General features: G+C 36.8%; 1 protein-coding gene across 1 annotated transcript; it reads left to right on the top strand.

Annotated features, from left to right (window-relative positions):
* Positions 1 to 18818: 18818 nt before the first annotated feature.
* Positions 18819 to 20000, top strand: LOC122650042. The gene is made up of 2 exons (XM_043843339.1): positions 18819 to 18939; positions 19077 to 20000. The coding sequence occupies exon 2, from the start codon at positions 19079 to 19081 to the stop codon at positions 19970 to 19972; it is 894 nt and encodes a 297-aa protein (XP_043699274.1). The 5' UTR covers positions 18819 to 18939; positions 19077 to 19078; the 3' UTR covers positions 19973 to 20000.
* The last annotated feature ends 659 nt before the right edge of the window (positions 20001 to 20659 follow it).

Below are 20659 nucleotides of genomic sequence, written 5' to 3'. Positions count from 1 at the left end.
TATTGAATACTAAGGATAACTTAGAAAAATTTGATGCTAAAGCCGATGATGGCATTTTCCTTGGATATTCTTCAAATAGTCGAGCCTATAGAGTCTTCAATAAGAAAAACTTGATTATTGAAGAATCAATGAATATAAAATTTGATGAATCTCTTCCTAAAGATAGAAACAAGCCATTGGTTGATGATGATGATACACTTGTTGAGATTAGGGAGAACATAGAAAATCTCTCTCTAAGAGAACCCGAAAACCAACCAAAGGATCTACCCAAAGAGGTTAGACCTTGGAAAGACCATCCCTTGGATCATGTCATTGGAGACTTAAACAAAGGAATCCAAACTAGATCTAAAACTCAAGACATTTGCAATAATGTTGCTTTCATATCCAAAATTGAACCTAAAAATATAAAAGAAGCATTGGAAGATAGTGATTGGATAGTAGCTATGCAAGAAGAGCTCCATCAATTTGAAAGAAACAATGTTTGGGAGCTTGTCCCAAAACCTAAGAATCATTCTATTATAGGAGCCAAATGGGTATTTAGAAACAAACTTGATGAAGATGGATCAATCATTAGAAACAAGGCTAGATTAGTTGCCAAAGGATATAATCAACAAGAAGGGATAGATTTTGATGAAACTTATGCACCGGTAGCAAGACTGGAATCTATTAGAATGCTACTTGCTTTTACATGTCATAAAAATTTTAAGCTATGTCAAATGGATGTCAAAAGTGCTTTTTTAAATGGCTTTATCATGGAGGAAGTATATGTTGCACAACCTCCCGGTTTGAGGATACACAATATCCGGATCATGTCTTCAAACTTAACAAAGCTCTCTATGGACTCAAACAAGCTCCTAGAGCTTGGTATGAGAGATTGAGTGAATTCCTAATCCAAAGTGGATTTCAAATGGGTAAGGTTGATACAACCTTGTTTGTGAAACATAAAGGAAAAGACTCTATTATCGTGCAAATATATGTTGATGACATTATATTTGGATCCACCAATGAAAATCTTTGTGTTGAATTTAGCAAATGCATGAGTGATGAATTTGAAATGAGTTTGATGGGTGAACTTAATTTTTTCTTAGGACTTCAAATTAAGCAAACCAAAAATGGAATCTTTATATGTCAAACTAAATACACTAAAGAACTTCTCAAAAAATTTGATTTTGATAGTCAAAAGTCATCTAGCACCCCCATGAGCACCTCTCTAAAGCTATCTAAAGATGAGGAAGGTACTCCCATAGACCCTACACGCTATAGAGGCATGATTGGCAGCCTTCTATATCTCACCGCTAGTAGGCCAGACATCATGTTTAGCGTGTGTGCTTGTGCTAGATTCCAAGCCAACCCAATGCAATCCCACTTTAGTGCCGTTAAAAGGATCTTTAAATATCTTAAAGGTACTACAAATATAGGATTATGGTACCCAATGAACCAAAATTTTGATTTAATAAGCTTTTGGATGCCGACTTTGCAGGTGCCATCTTGATCGCAAGAGTATAAGTGGCACATGTCACTTCTTAGGATCTTGCTTAGTTTCATGGTTTAGCAAGAAACAAAACTCTGTTGCTCTTTCCACTCTCAAGCCGAGTACATTGCGGCCGGTGTTGTGCCCAAGTCCTTTGGATGAGGCAAACTCTCATGGACTATGGGATACATTTTAGTTCATCTCCAATTAATTGCGACAATACAAGTGCAATCAATTTAAGCAAAAATCCCATTCTCCATTCAAGAGCCAAACATATTGATATTAGGCATCACTTTCTTAGAGACACAGTTCAAAAGGAAATTGTTCTAAAATACATTGAAAGCGAAAAACAACTTGCGACATACTCACCAAGCCATTAAGTGAAGAGAGATTCTGCTATTCGAGGAGAGAACTCGGGATTTGCAACCCTTTGAGTAAAGTGAAATCCTCAAAAAGCCCAAAATCAGGTTGTTAGAGAATTCGGCTAAAATCCCATTAATCCTCGTTTTTGACCACGTCGGTCGACCGACAGACTCGTGTAGGTCGACCGACACGGAAAAATTTTGTTTTTAAACATAAACCGAGAGGATTTTTTCATTTCTCTCCTCTTATGTTCGAGACCTCTCCTCTCCAAAACCCTTTTTCTCTCGAACTCCAAGGCAAAACCCGCAAAAACCCTTGAGATTTCACCAAATCCAAGCCCCAAATCACTCTTCCTACACAATCTACCCACTTCCAACCCAAAATCTCCATTTCTCTCTATTCTCTAAAGCCCTAGGTTTCAAATGGCTCCAAAACAAAGCAAGGGCAAGCAACCAAAGAAGAAAGCCAAAGTTGGAGAGAGCTCTGCAGCATATGACAAGTCTCTCTTCATCTCGAAGAAGCTTCCATTCTCTGGGAAGATTTGAGAAGAGAAAGGTTGACAAGGAAAGAACATGAAGAGTTTCTCAATTTCTTGAATATGACATTGAAGAATATTTCAACTATTTGGGTTGGGAAAACACCTTAGTTTATGTTGATCCCTGCTATCCCGACCTTGCCGGACACTTTTACCGTAATCCGAGAACCCAAATAGTGGATGATAGGCTTGCCATCACATCCCTAGTAAAGGGTGTTCCCATCATGTTCACTTATGAAGATCTAGGAGAGATCATGGGAATTCCCACGTAGGAGATATGAGCTATCTTCCTCCCAAAGGGGATGCCAAAACCTTTATGAATGTTGATGAAGTTTATGGTGCCATCATGAAAGACTATGTTGGGTTTGAACCAATCAAAAGCTATAAAACTTCATGAACTACCTAGGATGATCACTTCATTGTCACCTACAACATCTTGCCCAAAGGAGGCCATAGAAACCAAGTCAATCCCTTTCAAGCCTACATTACTTGGTGTCTTGTCACCGCCAATCCTATCAATCTTCCATATGTGATTATGAAGACCATGGAATACTTGTGCATACCCCATTATAGGGGAAACCTTCCGTATGGCGGACTCATAACGCCATCCTTAAGTTCCATGAAGTGGATCTCTCTGGGAATTCATTGACCCAAAGATGATTGACATTGACTCATCCACCATCAAGAAGATGAAGCTGGGATTTGTTGCGGCTCCTCCCTCACACCAAGCCCGAAGGAAGCGAGCTACCCAACATGTCACAGACGGCGAGTCACAAGAAGAGGGCGACAGCGGAGGATGAAGACTATGTTGGTGAACCCTCGGGGACTATGTCACCGAGAAGAATTTTCAAGTTTTCGCCAACAACTTGACACCCGCCTGAAGGGCTTTGATGATCACTTCACCTCTCTCCACAAAGATCAAGCGGAGATTCTTCGCATCCAACAGAGAACCAAGTGATCTTACATCGTCTCAATCGCATTTCTTTCCTCCTCCTCCCGAGAGATAGTTGACATCACCGACTTTATATTAGAACTCTTGATCTGTACTTTTATGGCATACTTTTAAAACATGGAACTTCTATTTTGAAGCATGTGATGCTTTTAAAATTAACACTTTATTGGGCTTCCTATTATTTGCTCTCTGTTCTTCTAACCATGCAGGAAGTCATTTTCTTAGGGGGAGCCACCCCAAGATTGTTTTTGCTTGTTCATGGTTACCAGCACTGGCTTAGGGAGAGCCACCCTAAGATTGTTTGTGCTTGTTCATGCTCTACACCTCCTTTTTGGGTTGACAAAAGGGGGAGAAGTTATTATGATTCAAATATTCATATTATGTGATAATGCATATTTATCTTTACCTTGAATTATGATTCAAATAATCATATGATGTATGATAATGTATATTTATCTTGAATTGCATACATACATGAGTAATGCATATTTGAATCACATGTTTGTCATCATCAAAAAGGGGGAGATTGTTGGAAAACACATTCCTCCATAAACTAATTTTGATGATAACAAACATGTAGATTAATACTAATAATCCAATCTTTAAGCAAACTTCATAGTCAGACGTTGGGAGCATCAAGCATCCAGGAAAGACTTGATCAACGGAGCTCACAACAGAAGAGTTAAGGAAAAGAAGAAATTTGAAGATTGAGGAACATCTTCTAAAGGAAGCCAAGACAAAGACTCTCCAAGAAGATTCAAGTGCATTAGAACACATTTCATTACATGTGCATATCACATTACACACACATTGCATTCACATGTAAGAGACCCTAGGAGGAACTCATTCCCATGCCCTAGACTCAAGAAACATGGCCATTAAAGTGTTAGACAAAAACCTATGAAGTCCCCAAGCAAGCTGGACCAAAAATTCCCTTGACAGACAATCAAAAATAGGATGACTATCTATCGGTCGACCCTACGGACTGACTGTCGGTCGACCTACTGCAATATAAAAGAAACAAACCGTTTCCGAGCTTGTCGGTTGCAACCGACAGACCTATCGGTCGACCGACACCTGTAGGTCGATCCATAGGTCGACCGATAATCGACCTACAGCCCCAAATTTGGGCTCAACGGCTAGTTTTCAAAGGCTAGATTTTTGATGGTCGACCGACAACTTTATAGGTCGAATAGACGTCTAAAAATATGACAGTTTTATATCCGTTGGAGAACAAACAAACTTCAACTTTTGGCTCTATAAAACACATCCAAATAAGGAACAAAACACATCCTTGGATAAAAAAGTGCATTGTACATTTGAGAAAGTACAAAAGTGAGAATTTGTCATTGAGCTAAATTATTCAATTCAAGCTCTTCAAAGAGATATTACCAAGCTCTTAACTCTCCACTCTCTCCAACTCATGCCATCAAGGAGAGTCATCTAGGAGACTCAAGGTGCATCACTCTCATTCATATCATTGAGCACCATCACTCAAAGGGTAAAAGTGTCACTACTCTTTGATAGGTATTTATACCAAACTTCTATTGTATTTACTTGTTTATGCTTTTGATTTGATAAAGCATTGTTGTATTAATCTAGACTGTACTTAGATTAGTACAAGGACCTCTCATCCTTAAGAGATTGAAAGGATACTCTTGTCCTGGAACTAAGATTGTAAGGATCCTCTTATCTGTTAAAAAGAGTTGTAAAGGTGTCATTTCCCCACCTATTGTATTGAAAGGGAAATACTAGTGGAATTCTCTCAAGGTTGAGAGGAGTGGATGTAGGCTAAGTTAGCCGAACCACTATAAATCTTGTGCCTCATTTACTTCTGTTTTTTATATTTAATATAAGTGTGCAACCAATCGAAAAAGAGGCAAAATCCACTAGTGGTAACCTATTCACCCCCCTCAAAGGTACCCAACAACAACAATATAGGGGTGTCAATTTTGGATTAGAATCGAGAACCGGACTGGGACCGACCTGTTAGGAATTGGAACCGAGTTATTGGTCCGGATCCGAATCACCAATTAGGAACCGGTGGAACCCGAATGACTTCACATCCTAACCTTAATTCTTAAGACTCAAGGTCATGAGAGCTAACGTCTTATTTATGTTGTCTTTCAATTTTCACTAGTATCACTTGTCTCATATACTATTTTACCAATTTTTTGACTGTGAATTTTTAAGGACCATTTGGGAATGCTACATTAAGAACATATAATCCTAGCTTAGAGGGTGGTGGTGTTCCTACTTATTAATTAATACAAAATAAGAGATAATATAGACTAGTTAAGTGATTTGAGAAAGAAAAAAAATGAAGCATATCTCATGTGATTGAAATTAGTGTCTTATTATAATATTATTAAATATATGTAGCATATCTTAGGGTATTGTTTTGGACTGATTGGAACCGGCCCACCCATTAGTTAATGGTCATGGAACTCAAGTTTGGAACCAATTAGCTTATTGGTCTAGTTGTGGTCCTGACCCCCTTAGGACTGGAACCATTAAGGAATCGGACTGATAGCCCAGAATTGGACCAATTGACACCCCTACAGCAATAATATACATGGTACAGAAGCACCCAAGCTCCTCTACACTTGCAGTGAGCGACCTGGTCATTGCGCTCTCACCCAGATTGTTATGTCGGACTATGATACTACAATGGAAGTATCCAGCAACCATGAGACAGCAAAGTTGGATTTTGATATTAAAAAAAGTTGGACCAAGTTTTCCTTCAGCCACGATCAAGGGAGACTGAGGTCTGTCCATAGGTAGCCATTGATGGCTATACGGTTCCTTCACAACGACCTTCACTGCGTTGTAAAGGAAAACTTCCCCCACAAATGTTTTAGCTAAAAAAGAAAAGATTAGGATCTCTTTTTAACAATGTCTCTGTTGTGTGTCTTGTATTTGGTTGCTTGGATTTATGGGTTGATTATGAAGGGCCGGTAAGAAGCCGTAGGCCTCGAGGCTCGAAGAAATTGGTCCACCTTCACGTAAATCTATTGTACTGGCGAGGCCTTGACGAATTGGTGAGTCTATACGGGGGTTCGGGGGCGGTAGTCCCCATGGAAATTTTTTTTATGGATTATATAGGTATTTCGATAAAATTCGTGAGAGGTGTGAGGACAAACAACCGTAACTTTATTCTCCATTGAGTGAAGAAGATCTCATCTTACCATGGACATAGACAATTTTACCGAACCACGTAAATCCTTATGTTCAATTGTGTGATTGCTGTTTGCAATTTCCATTCCTTTCTACATCATTATAGGTCTCGTTTTCAACATCTGGTTTCATTTTTTTAGTTTTATCTTTAGGTGTTGAAAAACCTTTTAATTAGTTATATATTGCACATGGATCCAGAGGAAACGTTTACACATTCTAAATTTCAATAATTGATTTCTTCTAAGGCTGTCGGTTGGTAAGATCATGAGGACCTTATTGACAATACGAAGCCCTAGGAGATGAAGCAAAAATGATGCATAAAACAGATTTTGTCCCTAGTCCAAAGCCCATAATTAGAATTAGTGAGCAAAATGCATTTATTGTTAGCAAGTTTTTTCTAATTATGTTTTTGGTTAATGATTAGTCAAAACCAATCTAATACTCTACATGAATTATATAATGAAAAAGCGATTTTTTTTTTATAAAAAAAGAGAAGAATATAAATGTAGGGGAGACAAGGAAGAGATAAAGTGGAATACAAAAGGATTTGAAAAATAGAGGGAATAAGGTATAAATTGCCAATATTATATACCCTCTTATGCGCTTACCTCCTTGACACCTTCTCTTCTCTCAATTATGTGGGTCTTCTTGTATACGAGTTGTGAGGTGTTCCTCTAATGCATCCATTAGCTTGGCGTGAGAGATGTCAATACATGCAAGAGGAGTATAGTCCCTCCCCTTAATCGTTTACAATAATATAGGGGTGCCAATTTTGGATCAAAATCGAGAATCGGACTGGGACCGACCCTCTAGGAATTGGAACTGACCCACCCAATAATTTATTGGTCTGGTTCCAGATCTACTGATAAGTTATTGGTCCGGATCCGAATCTACCAATTAGGAACCGGTGGAATCGGAATGAATTCACATCCTAACCTTAATTCTTAAGACTCAAAGTCATGAGAGCTAAAGTCAAACCCTTTATTTATGTTGTCTTTCAATTTTGGCTAGTACCACTCGTCCCATATATTATTTTACCAATTTTTTGACTGTAAATTTTTAAGGTCCATTTGAGAATGCTCAATTAAGAACATAATAATCCTAGCTTATGAGGGTGGTGATGTTCCTACTTATAAATTAATACAAAACAAGAGGTAATATAGACTAGTTATGTGATTTGGGAAAGAAAAAAAATGAAGCATATCTCATGTGATTGAAATTAGTGTTTTATTATAATATTATTAAATATATGTAGTATGTGTGTTAGGGAACTTTTATTTTTAAATTTTGGACTGCTTGGAACCGGAACCAGCCCACCCATTAGTTACTGGTCCTGGAAGTCAAGTTTGGAACCAATTAGCTTATTGGTCTGGTTCTAATCCTGACCCCCTTAGGATTGGAACCATTAAGGAATCGGACCAATAGCCCAGAACTGGACCAATTGACACCCCTACAGCAATATGATACATGGTGCAGAAGCACCCAAGCTCCTCTACACTTGCAGCGAGCGACCTGACCATTGCACAATCACCAGATTGATATGTCAGACATTGATACTACAATGGAAGTATCCAGCAACCATGAGACAGCAAAGTTGGATCTTGATATTAAGAAAAGTTGGACCGAATTTCCTTCAGCCACGGTCAAGGGAGATTGAGATCTTTGATTGCTCTCCATAGGTAGCCATTGATGGCTATACGGTTCCTTCACAACGACCTTCACTGTGTTGTAAAGGAAAACTTCCCCCACAAATGTTTTAGGTAAAAAAGAAAAGATTAGGATCTCTTTTTAACAGTGTCTCCGTTGTGTGTCTTGTATTTGGTCGCTTGGATTTATGGGTTGATTTTGAAGGGCCGGTGAGAAGCCGTAGGCCTCGGGACTCGAAGGAATCGGCCCACCTTCATGTAAATCTATTGTACTGGCACGGCCTTGACGAATTGGCGGGTCCATGCGGGGGTTCGGGGGCAGTAGCCCCCATGGAATTTTTTTTATGGATTATATGGGTATTTCGATAAAATTCCTGTATAGGGTTTTACTATAAATTTGTAACGGAGATTCTTTCTTTGTAATACGATCTGAGAGAGGTGTGAGGACAAACAACTATAACTTTATCCTCCATTGAATGAAGAAGATCTCATCTTACAATTTACATAGACAATTTCACCGAATCACATAAATCCTTATGTTCGATTGTGTAATTGCTGTTTGCAATTTCCATTCCTTTGTACATCATTATAGGTTTCGTTTTCTACATCTGATTTCATTTTTTTAGTTTTATCTTTAGGTGTTGAAAAACCTTTTAGTTAGTTATATATTGCACATGGATCTAGAGGAAACGTTTACACATTCAAATTTTCAATAAATTGATTTCTTCTAAGGCTGTCGGTTGGTAAGATCATGAGGAGCTTATTGACTCAATACAAAACCCTTTGAGATGAATCAAAACTGATGCATAAAACAGATTCTGTCCCTAGTTCAAAGCCCATAATTAGTGAGCAAGATGCATATATTGTTAGCAAGTTTTTCTAATTATGTTTTTGGTGTTAATAATTAGTCAAAACCAATCTAATACTCTAGATGAATTATATAATCAAAAATCTATTTTTTATTTATTAAAAAAAGAGAAGAATATAAATGTAGGGGAGACAAGGAAGAGATAAAGTGGAATACAAAAAAAGGATTTGAAAAATAGATGTCGGTACTCCTTAATCGTGATTGGTTAACATAGATAAGCGTATTCTACCAAAACAAAAAGCGTAGACTTTACACTCTAACTAAAACTATTTCTTTACTAGAAATATAGGTGGACCACCAATAGAATTTACATAAATAATTTATTAGGTTTGAGTGCCTTGCTGAAGCTCTATATCAATTTAAGGTTCTCATAATCTTTTATCCATGCACGCAATTAGAGTCTTAAGTTGAAAAATAGTAGAATCTCAAGGCAATGGGTAGGTACTATCTTATGCATTTAATGAGTTTAATCCATTGATTTAATAATTTAATTTATCTAGAACACAATAGATTGCCGACAAATGATTATAATTCTCTCTTATTCAGATCATTTAAATAATTTTCTTCGTACTTACTATTTCATACTATAAATACTGAGAAATATATAATCTAAACAAGAAAAAAGAAATTATATAAATATATATGAGAAAATCTTTTTGTAACCGAGGTTGGACACTGTAATAAAACAAGATCTGTAACCGAAACCTGTAAAGTAGAAGAGAGAGAGCTAAACCCACGATAGGGTCAGCATACCTATGCCCATTGTGGTCTGTCAATGAATTATTTATAATAATAAGTAAAATCAGAGTACTTTAAGTAGGTTACAAGTAGGGCCGTAAATGGATAACCCAAAATCCTAATTTGAACCACATCCATATCCGTTTAGGGACATCCGTATTGTTTAGAGATATCAGGAAAGAAATCCGTATAATTCGATAAAAATTTGTCCAGAAAAAAATCTGAATATTTAATAATAAAAAATTAAGTAAATAATGATCTTGACGGTTTTTGAAGATTCAACAGGTTCTCAAATAGGAGGAAAAGATACTCATGATCTAAGAGATATGGATTGAGAGTGAATTGTATCCGCTAGGGGAAGGAAGGTCGGGGTACACAAGGCAGAGATGTAAACGGATGGTCGAAAATCCGAATGCGATCCACATCCAAATCCATCCGAATCTGTTTAGAGGTATCCGTATTCGGCCGAGAATATCCGGATCCAATCACATCCGATCCGTATCCGAGCCGAATCCTATCCGTTTATAGGCCTAGTTACACTCCCCCTCAAGTTGGAGAGAGAGAGAGAGAGAGAGAGAGAGAGAGAGAGAGAGAGAGAGAGAGAGAGAGAGAGTGTCTGTGTGTGTAAAACTCTAGCTTGGAGCAACAAGGATAAATATTAAAAGCAGCACCAACCTTGAACATAAATAGATCAATCGTAGACACCTGTTAGAACAGAGAGAACTTCATTTTGGTAACAATATAAACTCAAGCACACCTATCATTAACAACAATAGTATAGAAAAATTTCATGTCAAATAAATCTAGCTAGTAACGAATAAAATATGCGATAGAGAACACCAACCGTAATCCAAAACACAATAGCAGTAACAACAAGCTCTTGTCAACGAAAGCAAGTAGTAAGTAGTAACTTTATCAAAAAAGGCAAACAAAAGTGCAGTATGTAACAACTACGTCATAACTCTTCTCAAAGAAGACATATAACTATCTTCTCAAAGAAGACAAACAAAAGTGCAAATATCGATGCACTTATGAGTCCCAAATAGAGGTCATAGATAAAATTAAAGGATAAGTAGCTACGAATCGGTAAAAGTTCAGTATAGGTTACTATGAACTAAGTAGCAACATCAGGTTGTTGGAGGTCAAATAACTCAGCATAGGGTTGCTAGGAATCAGACAATATAAGGTTGTTGTGGACCACTAAGAAATTGCATTGTTGCTGAATACCACAAATAACTATCTTCATAGATAGTATTGTTATTGAGGACACGAGTAGATAAGAATAAAATAATAGTAATCTTCTACGTATGACTTGAGCAGATAATAACAATAATCTTCAATCTCCCCCAAACATGTGGCATTACAAAACAACAACAACTCAACCTTATCCCAACTAAATAGGGTCGGCTACATGGATCCTTGCTCTCCAATCAGTTCTGTTTGAGGTCATACTTAATACAAGGCCTAAGCTATGTTTGTCTTTCCTCACCACTTCTTCTAAGATCATTTTAGGTCTGCCCCTTGCTCTTTTAGTTCTTTCAATCTGAATCAAATCACTCCCTGTACCAGAGCATCCAAATACCTCTTTTGAACATGACCATGAAACCTTAAATGACTTTCTCGTAGCTTATCATGCATCAGAGCTACTCCCAAATCAGCTCTAACATGATCATTCCTTACTTTATCTTTCCTTATTTTGTCACTCTTCCATCTCAATATCCTCGTCTCCGCTACATTGAATTTATCTATATGATTCTTTTTAACTGCCCAATTACATTCTGCACTATACATCATAGCTGGTTGTATGACTGTCCTATAAAAAATTTTCTTTAAGTTTTAAAGGAATACGTGGATCATACTATACTCCAGATGCATCTTACTTCATCCATCCTATTTTAATTCTCTATGAAACATCATTCTCTATATCACCTTCTTTATTTATGATTGAGCCCAAATACCTAAAATAATTACTTTATAGAATCTCTCTCATCATTTTTTATCACCTCATTACCATCCTAGTTTAACCAAAGTTACGTACAATATTTTCTTTTCGTTCTACTTATCTTAAAACCTTTTGATTTCACAGTTGATCTCCATAACTCCAACTTGGTGTTAATCTCTGCTTTTGTCTCATCCACCAAAGCAATATCATTAGAAAAAAGCATACACCAAGGAAACCTCATCTTGAATGTCTCTGGTTAAATCATCCATGATAAACGCAAATAAATAAGAACTTAAAGCTGATCCTTGATGTAACCCAATTGTAATTGGGAATTCACTACTTTGGATCCCACAATTTACACTTGTCATCATAGCATCATCCATATCTATAATTATGTCTGTATATTTACTTGAAACACTTCTCTTCTCTAGTAATTGTCAAATTAACTCTCTAGGGATTCTATCATAGGATTTTTTAGGTCAATAAAGACCATATGAAGATCCTTCTTGCAATCTAAATGTTTCCATGAGTCTCCTAAGTAAGTAAATAGCTTCTGTCATGGATCTTCCTAGCATAAAATCAAATTGGTTATCTGTAATAGTTGTCGCTGATAGGTTTCAATAACCCTCTCCCATAATTCATTAGTAATATGTCGCTATAGATATTGCATCTTTGAATATCACTTTATTTTGTAAATCAGAACCATGATGCTTCACTTTCATTCATTTGGCATTTTCCTTGTACTCATAATCTTATTAAAGAACTTGGTTAACTAAGATAGACCACATATTCCTATGCTGTTCCAAACTACTATTAGGGCCTAATCTGGGCCTTGTGCCTTGCCTACTTTCATCCTCCTTAAAGCTTCTTTTATTTCAGACACCCTAATTTTTTGTCTATATCTATGATATGGAGTGTATTGATGGGTAATGCAGTCTTCCAGAATACTATTACTCGAAGTGTTTTCATTTAATAGGTTGTAGAAATAACATTCCTGTCTCTTCTTAATGTCCTCATCCCATATTAGTACATTAGTGTCTTCACATTTAATACAACTAACATGGACGAGATCTCTAGTCTTCTTTTCCCTCACTTTAACTATCTTATAGATAGTTTTTTCTCTTCCTTTATATTCAGATTGTTGTAAAGATATTTGTATTTCTTTGCCATTGCTTTTTCCCACAGTCCTCTTAGCTTCATTTCTGACAAATTTATATCTTTGTAGATCCTTTGCATCCTTAGTCTTTCGCTATGTCTTAAAACTAGCTTTCTTAGTCCTAATGGTTGATTAAACCTCAACATCCAACCACCAAGTCTCCCTAGTGTAATGACGTTTTCCTTTCAATTCACCTAAGACATCTTTACAACCTTCTTATTGTAAGTAGTCATTTTATTTAACATCCTATTAGTGTCTCCCTCAAAGTGCAATTTTCCTTGTTTGACCACTTCATTAGTAAATGATTTCAAAGTATTTCCTTTTAAGCTCCATCACCTTATCCTAGGACAAATAAGCTCACATTTCTTACGATTCTATATAGTGATACACATAGCCATAACCACTAATCTATGTTGTGTGGTTAAGCTCTCCCTTGATATAACTTTACAGTCCATATATGACAATCTATCGGGACCTTCTAGTTAATTAGGAAGAAATCTATTTGGCTACTATGATTTCCACTTTTAAAGGTAATTAAATACTCCTCCCCTATTTCAAAGGAAGTGTTTACATTGGATAAATCAGAAGCCACAATAAAATCTAAAACTGAGATCTCCTCCTCATTCCTCTTTTTAAAATCATATACTCCATGTACACCTTCATAGCTTCTACGATCTTTCCCAACATGTCCATTCAGGTCACCCCTTATAATAATCTTTTTTCTTTGACTAAAATATTTCACTGATCCATCCATGTGTTCCCAAAATTGCAACTTACTATTCCATGTGTTTACATGTAGCATTATACATGGGCCAATAATGCAGAGGGTGCAATAGAGAATAAGCCACCATCACATGATTGCAACAAGCAGCTTCATGAAGGATAAGCATCACATAAATCCTCTAATCAAGAGCAACTGAAAATAAGGTCTCAATAAAATAATATCCAGTCTCCCAGTGGCAACTAAAATATCAAATAGATTATATTTAAACAAATTTGAAGCAAATAATCTCCAATAATAGCAATAACAACTCTATGGAAGTACTAATCTTAAAAAAAAATTGCAACCACAAGTTGATGTGATCTAAGGGTCCAAGACCCTAAATTGGGTGCTATGGGTCAACAAGATGGCAATAGAACCACAATTATAATGAAGAAATGGTAATTTCATAAATTATTCTAAGTGTACCAAAGAGGGGTGGGGGCAGAATTGTAAATATATGAAATCTTAAGTGGTTGTTAGAAAAACAAAGGATAGGAGGACATAATGGGAGTAATCTTGGAATAAAGTAAAACTCAAGAACACAAAGAGGAATTAGTAATTTTTTGGCAAAGTTAAGCTTGTAAGCAAAATAAAAATAAGGATTAAGAGGAAGAATAAAGCAAGGCGAGGGTAATATGGGAAAATAAAAATATAGTAACTAGCGTGACTCTCGTCAACCTATTGATAGTCACGCACACAACCAGCAAGAAAATACGTTATCGTCAACCTACGTACCGAGATCTTAGGGGTTGGCTGTAGAACTTAAGGTGATAACCAAGGGGACGCTCAAGGCGGTAAACCAACATGAGCCAAAGAAGCGCAGATGATAGTAGTAAATTGAATAGGGGTTTCACTATTGTCAGTACATAAGTTAGTTTATGTGATAGAGGATTCCACATCCATCTTAATGTTCAAATTTTAGTCTAAAGTAAGTAAGGAAAGTTGTTCGAACTCTGACTCAAAGTTTTAATAAAATTACCAAAATGCCATCAAATGATATGAATTTCAAATACAAAATGTCATCTTTTGTAATTTTGGCTACTTCCTATGCTCATTATAAGCTGAAATTGTACCAATGAGATGCTTGTTTGGTCCTCTATCACTTGTAAGGGGGTCAAAACCAAACTGAAAACAAATACCGAACTCGAAACCGAGCAGAATCGAATAAATTCGGTTGGTTTCGAGTCTGCTATATGTGTATTTAATTCGGTTCGATTCAGTTACGGTTTTATGTAAAAGCCCATCGGTTTGAACCGAATTGAATACCACACTTGTATTCGAAACTCTATATCTTTTTTGGGAAAAAGATCTCTGTCTGGGAGTGTGGCCTACCCCAGCAGTCCCATGAGTCTATCTCTCTCCTTCCCATGTGAAAAGACACCTCTGCCCCTTGTTTTAAGGAGAAGAGAGATAGACACATGGGAGTGCTGGCGTAGGCCACACTCCCGGACAGAAAACTGCTTCCCATCTTTTTTTTATAACAATCCAAAATGGCAAAAACCGCAAAACCGAAAACCTTATATCACTATTCACTCTATGACTATTTCTTTTCGCATTCCACTATTTCCCTTTCACCTTTACTATTTTATAATATTACTTTTACTTCAAATCTTCGTCTCCTCAAGTCTACTCAGCATTCTGCAACTGTGCAACCTCCATATCTCCCAACCTGCAAGGCTTACTGCAACGGTACAATCGAATTAGACTCGAGTTGTAACCGTATTTTAGAACCGAATCAGAATCATAATCGAACTGAACCGAGTAGGTTTGGATTCGGTTTTCAATTCCAGAACTGACTCGGTTTAATTTTGGATAACACCATCAAGGCATGAAACCAAACCAAAACCGAATCAAATGACCGAAATCAAATCGATTGACACCCTTAATCACATGGACTAATCCATGTATTGTCGTATAACAAATAGTGATGCGTTATACTTCACTAGGCATAGCAACGAGAAAGAAAACCCTTAAAAGAAGGTTACAACTTCTTAATTCACCACTTTGATGACAAGAAGTTATTTCCTATATTGTTAAGTTGGTGCAAATATGACAAAACTTTGCCCCACCTAAGAAACCAATCCCATACTCAAAGGAATCAAGATGGCCCAAGAGCTTGAGCTGGCTTGTTGAAGATTAGAAGAATTAATGGTTATATGCAGGTGGAGGATATAATTATTAAAACAGTTACTTTAGTGACCAGGTGAGGGTTTCTTATGATCGAGCTCCTTTATTCATGCTAGCTAGCTAAGTCTTTTAATTTAAAAAGATATATACACATGACCATAAAGAAAGATTTCACTGACTGTCATGGGTTGTTAAGAACTTCTTTGTTATATGAAGCCAAAGAAGAAGAATTTTCTTCTTCAAAGCTAGTGGGTTCCCATTTCATTTGATTGCCGCCGGCCCTCACGTTGTGTATGGATGTTTAGGTACGTGACAGGCTGACACCTGCCTATTAATTAAATAAAATGCTTATAAGAATGTTCTTTTGAGGTTGCACTTGAACACTCACACCCAAATAACTGCTCTGTTATATTTGATTAATATAATGATTAGAGTCCAATCTTGTTAAGCACTTGATAAAGATCATAAATTGTGTGCATGTGCCTCTGGTACTTGAAGTTAGTAAAAGTTATCCACTGGGTATGGGTGGGTCGACCTCAGAACATTTAAAATCACACCAATATTGAAATTTATCTTAGAGACTCAGATGATTCTTTGTGCCTCCATTTTCTGTTCTGTCCAACATGAATCTTCCTCTCCCTCATTTGGTTTCCAATGGTTCCGGGGACCATCTTTGTTTTATGTTATGTTTGAGAAATGGTCCAAGTCTAAAAGACCTTTGGAGGTCTATTCAAGCTTAATTGGAAGAAGAAAAAAAAAAATGCTCTTTTTGAAGAGTTGGCCTTTTTTCTTTCTAGTTTCTAATGACAGGATTCCTCTTTACCCATTCAATCCAGAATCCATGTTCCACTTTTTGAATCTCTCAATGGCCAATGCCGTAGATAGATAGATAGATCTGATTGTTGAGGTACAATGTCTTGTACTCGGTTGCTTAAATAAGTGGGTATTTTGGTAAATATCCTATATTGGGTTTCACTCTAAATTTGTAGCGAAGCTTCTTTCTCTATGTGTAATCAATTTGATTGAGGTGTGAGGACGAACAAATGTAACCCTATTCTCCATTGATAGTGAAACAAATCTCATATCTCATCTCACCATGGACATAAGCGATCTTGTTGATCCACGTACGTAAATTCTTGTGTGTATTGTGTGTGATTGTTTATTTGCGATTTCCATTATTTTTTATATTATTTTAAGTTCTCATTTTTTTAAACTCATTAGCATGCCTAATGGTAACTAATGCTTTTATGTATACCTATGATGTGAGGACACATGTCTACATTCTCTTTCCCCTCCTCCTAGACAGAAATTGTGCCTATTTTTTTGTTTTTTATCTTTTTAGTTGTGGGTTTTACTTTTGCCTCTTTGTGTAACATCGAAGTTTGTAGCATTTCTTTTGGGGTACATATATCCTGTTTTAATTCCTAGAGTATAGGTGGGGTTGGTGAAGGGGAAGGGGACCCCTTGACCTCTATTAATTGTTCCTAAGGTTTATGAAGTTGATAATAATGAATTTAATGTTCCTTTTCCCATCTGCAACTTCATGGTTTGTATTTAAGGATGTAGGAGTAACTAGATCATGGATGGTTTGATTATTCACACCCTTTTAAACCATCTACATTGAATAGGGATAATAAATTCATGGTATAGATTGAAGGTTTGAACCTCTCATTGTTCCTTTTTTTTATTAACATCACCGTCATGTGCATCGCATCAGTCGGGTTGGAGGTGATGGGTCTCCATAGTCTAGAGACTTCGTTAGTTTTAATTTGTGGGCCAAACATTTAGCATCATCATCATCATCATCATCATCATCATCATCAATAAAGGCAGGAGAGCTTGAAACTACATCATGTCATGAACTCACGATAGAGCATCATCATCGTCATCGTCATCATCATCATCAAAGATAGGAGCCTGAGACCACATTATGTCATGAACTCATGATAGATCATTATCAATCTCTTGTGAATGAAAAATCTCTTCCAAGATCTCTTAACTTGGCTGCTCTTAGATTTGCCTTTATAGGGTTAACCATAAAATATAGTGCACAATATTATATTTAATATAAAAAGAAAGAAAGAGAAAAGACTGGGTATGCTAACAATATATCGTATGCTAACACCTTATTTGTATATCTCTCTCTTCCTCCTTTTGAATGGTAAAGGAGCCATTTTAATGGAGGAAGAGAGAGACAGACGCACAGAAAAGTTGCTTTAGACAATTCTACCCAATAAAGTTACGAAAGTGGCTTACTAATTTTAGTTACATGGTGACATGATGTGGCAATGCTAAGAAAATTTTGATTACGATCTAATTCAATAAAATACCATTCATGTATTAACATACATCCTTCTATTTTTCAACCGTTCATGTATGCCCATTCAAACTTGTAAATTCCTAAATTTTTAGAGCTTTATTTTATCACTATTTGGACTAAAACTTGATGCATAGGGTGCAACCTCTGAGGTCTACCTGTCCATAAATTTTGGGCTTGATATGATCTGCCGTGTAAATAAATTTGAACCGTTCTAACAAACTTAGGATGACTACCTATCTTGATGGTAACTTGGCCCGAATAATATTGAAGTCTTCTCCATGAAAAACAATGGTTGGGGATTGGGTGGAGGGTTTTGACGGTCTATTGCTCTTGATCATGTCTGATAGGCTAAGCAGACGAATCACCACCAGGTTAGAATACTATTTCCTTTTCAAATGTGGATGATACCGTTCTCTTCACTATCATTGCTGTGACGTGTAGATTCTCCCCACATTGCCGTCGAGGGAAACCCTCTCCCATTTATTTTTTTTAAAGAAGCGTGAGCATATTACAGTATTGGTACCGATCAGACCGGGTCCAAATCCAATTTATACTTTTTTTTAATAGAGTTTTAAAATTTTGTTTCTTAAGATCCTCCATGAACTGGCAAAGGAAAGTAAAGAACGAAAAGAAACTAACCAAACTAGAAAAGCTTTAATTTCATTCTCACTTCAGAATCTGCAATTTTTTTGATCTCTCTAAGGAGAATCGCATTTAATAAAAAGAAGATGCCCTAGAACCTGGGTTTCTTCCCTTCTTTCATTTATCTCTTCCTTGGTGGTTATGTCTCTAAAAAAGTACACAAAGAAGAACACAATACAGTTTGGATTGGAAAAAGCATTCTGGTCCAGCCGATCTGTATGTGAGAAGTGGAATTGAGGGTAAGGGGAAAAAGACCTAGTCTTTAGCCCTCCAAATCTCTGTTTCTGTTCTTTCTCTTTCTCTGTCTAAGCCTTCTGTTTCAGTTCCATCTCTAATTTCTTTTTTTTTCTAACTGATTTAATCTCTGCAACAACAGATATGGCCGCTTGTTTCAGTGAATACGCCATTAAAGTTGCTGATTCATCTTGTTCTTCCTCGGCGAGCCAGGCTTGTCGTCCCCAAAGCCTAATTCCTTCGATCCAAAATGCAGTAACCTGCCACTACAAAACCAAGCTTTCCACACAAAAACAGCTTCTGATCACAGTCACTTGGTGTACCAATCTCATGGGTCAAGGCCTCAGCATCAATGTCGGCGATGACCCATCATCATCTGCTCTCAAAGTCAACACAAACCCTCGATTTTTCAGGAAAAAGAAAGGTAATCGTTCATTTGAATCCTGCAATTTCAAGATTGAAGCTTTCTGGGATCTCTCTACTGCTAAATACGATTCAGGGCCTGAACCCATTAGTGGGTTTTATGTGGTGGTGGTGGTTGATTCGGAGCTCGGTCTTCTCCTTGGAGATATGAGCGAAGAAGTGATCGCCAAGAAGTTCAAAAATGGAATCCCTCTCGCCCAATTCTCTCTTGTTTGTCGAAGAGAACATTTTTCTGGAAATACCGTTTATTCGACTAAGGCTCAATTCTGTGAAACTGGAATGGCTCATGACATTCTCATCAGGTGTTGTTGTGAAGATGAAGGATTGAAATATCCGGTTCTGTCTGTTTGTATCGATAAGAAGAAAGTGATTCGTGTGAAGAGATTACAATGGAATTTCAGGGGAAATCAGACGATTTTTCTGGATGGATTGCTAGTGGATATGATGTGGGATGTTCATGACTGGTTCTTTAATCCTGCATCTGGTTATGCTGTTTTTATGTTTAGGACAAGGAGTGGATTTGACAGTAGGTTGTGGTTGGAGGAGAAGTTGATACAGAAGGAACAGGAAAAAGTTGAGTTCTCTTTGCTCATCTATGCCTGTAAGGATGCATAAACAAAACTTTTAACTCTGCTAATTTATTAATTTTTTTCTTTATTTGTTTTTTTTGTTTTTTTCATTTATTTGTTCTAATTAAGAGGGGAGGGACAAAAAATTGGGTTGGAAAGAAGCTGAATTTTGAGTTGTTGATATTTAAATTGTAGATATAACAAGAACTGATCTGGATATTTTGTTCATACCTCTTCTTTCTCTGAGTTGTCTTCTTTGCGTCTCTCTCTCTCTCTGTGGCACGCATACATATTAATTAAGGATGTCTAATTTTTTTTGGTTTTGGTAAAGGATGTCTACTTTAATGATGCTCCTCATCGATATTAAATTGAAGGACCAAGCATTTTTTTGTTTTCAGATAGGTATTATTGTATAAAGGATAAAGTTTTCCTCCACCCATAGATGGTAAACCTGCTATCCTACGGTTCACAAACCCCTCCTAGGGTTAGTGTATGTTCCAAAATACCCTCCCAATACCCATTCCCGCACTCTCCAGCCCCTCGGTGAATGGGATCCCATTCACTGTGGGTGGAGGGAAACTCGGTCCTTGTATTAAAGGACCAAACTTCCACCAAAATAAAAAAAAAAAAATTAAATAAACAGATGAATTCAATAATAGCAAACACCAACAAAAGAAAAGATAAGTACCCAAATGAGCTTTTGAGGATCCTTAAAGATTTCCACATGTAAGAA

Source organism: Telopea speciosissima, chromosome 2 (genome assembly GCF_018873765.1).
Source record: "Telopea speciosissima isolate NSW1024214 ecotype Mountain lineage chromosome 2, Tspe_v1, whole genome shotgun sequence".
NCBI classification, from domain to species: Eukaryota; Viridiplantae; Streptophyta; class Magnoliopsida; order Proteales; family Proteaceae; genus Telopea; species Telopea speciosissima.
This window is presented reverse-complemented; position numbering and strand designations above follow the sequence as displayed.

Coding starts and splice junctions, on each gene's coding strand:
- LOC122650042 (XM_043843339.1), top strand. CDS start 19,079: ATGGCCGCTTGTTTCAGTGAATACGCCATTAAAGTTGCTGATTCATCT.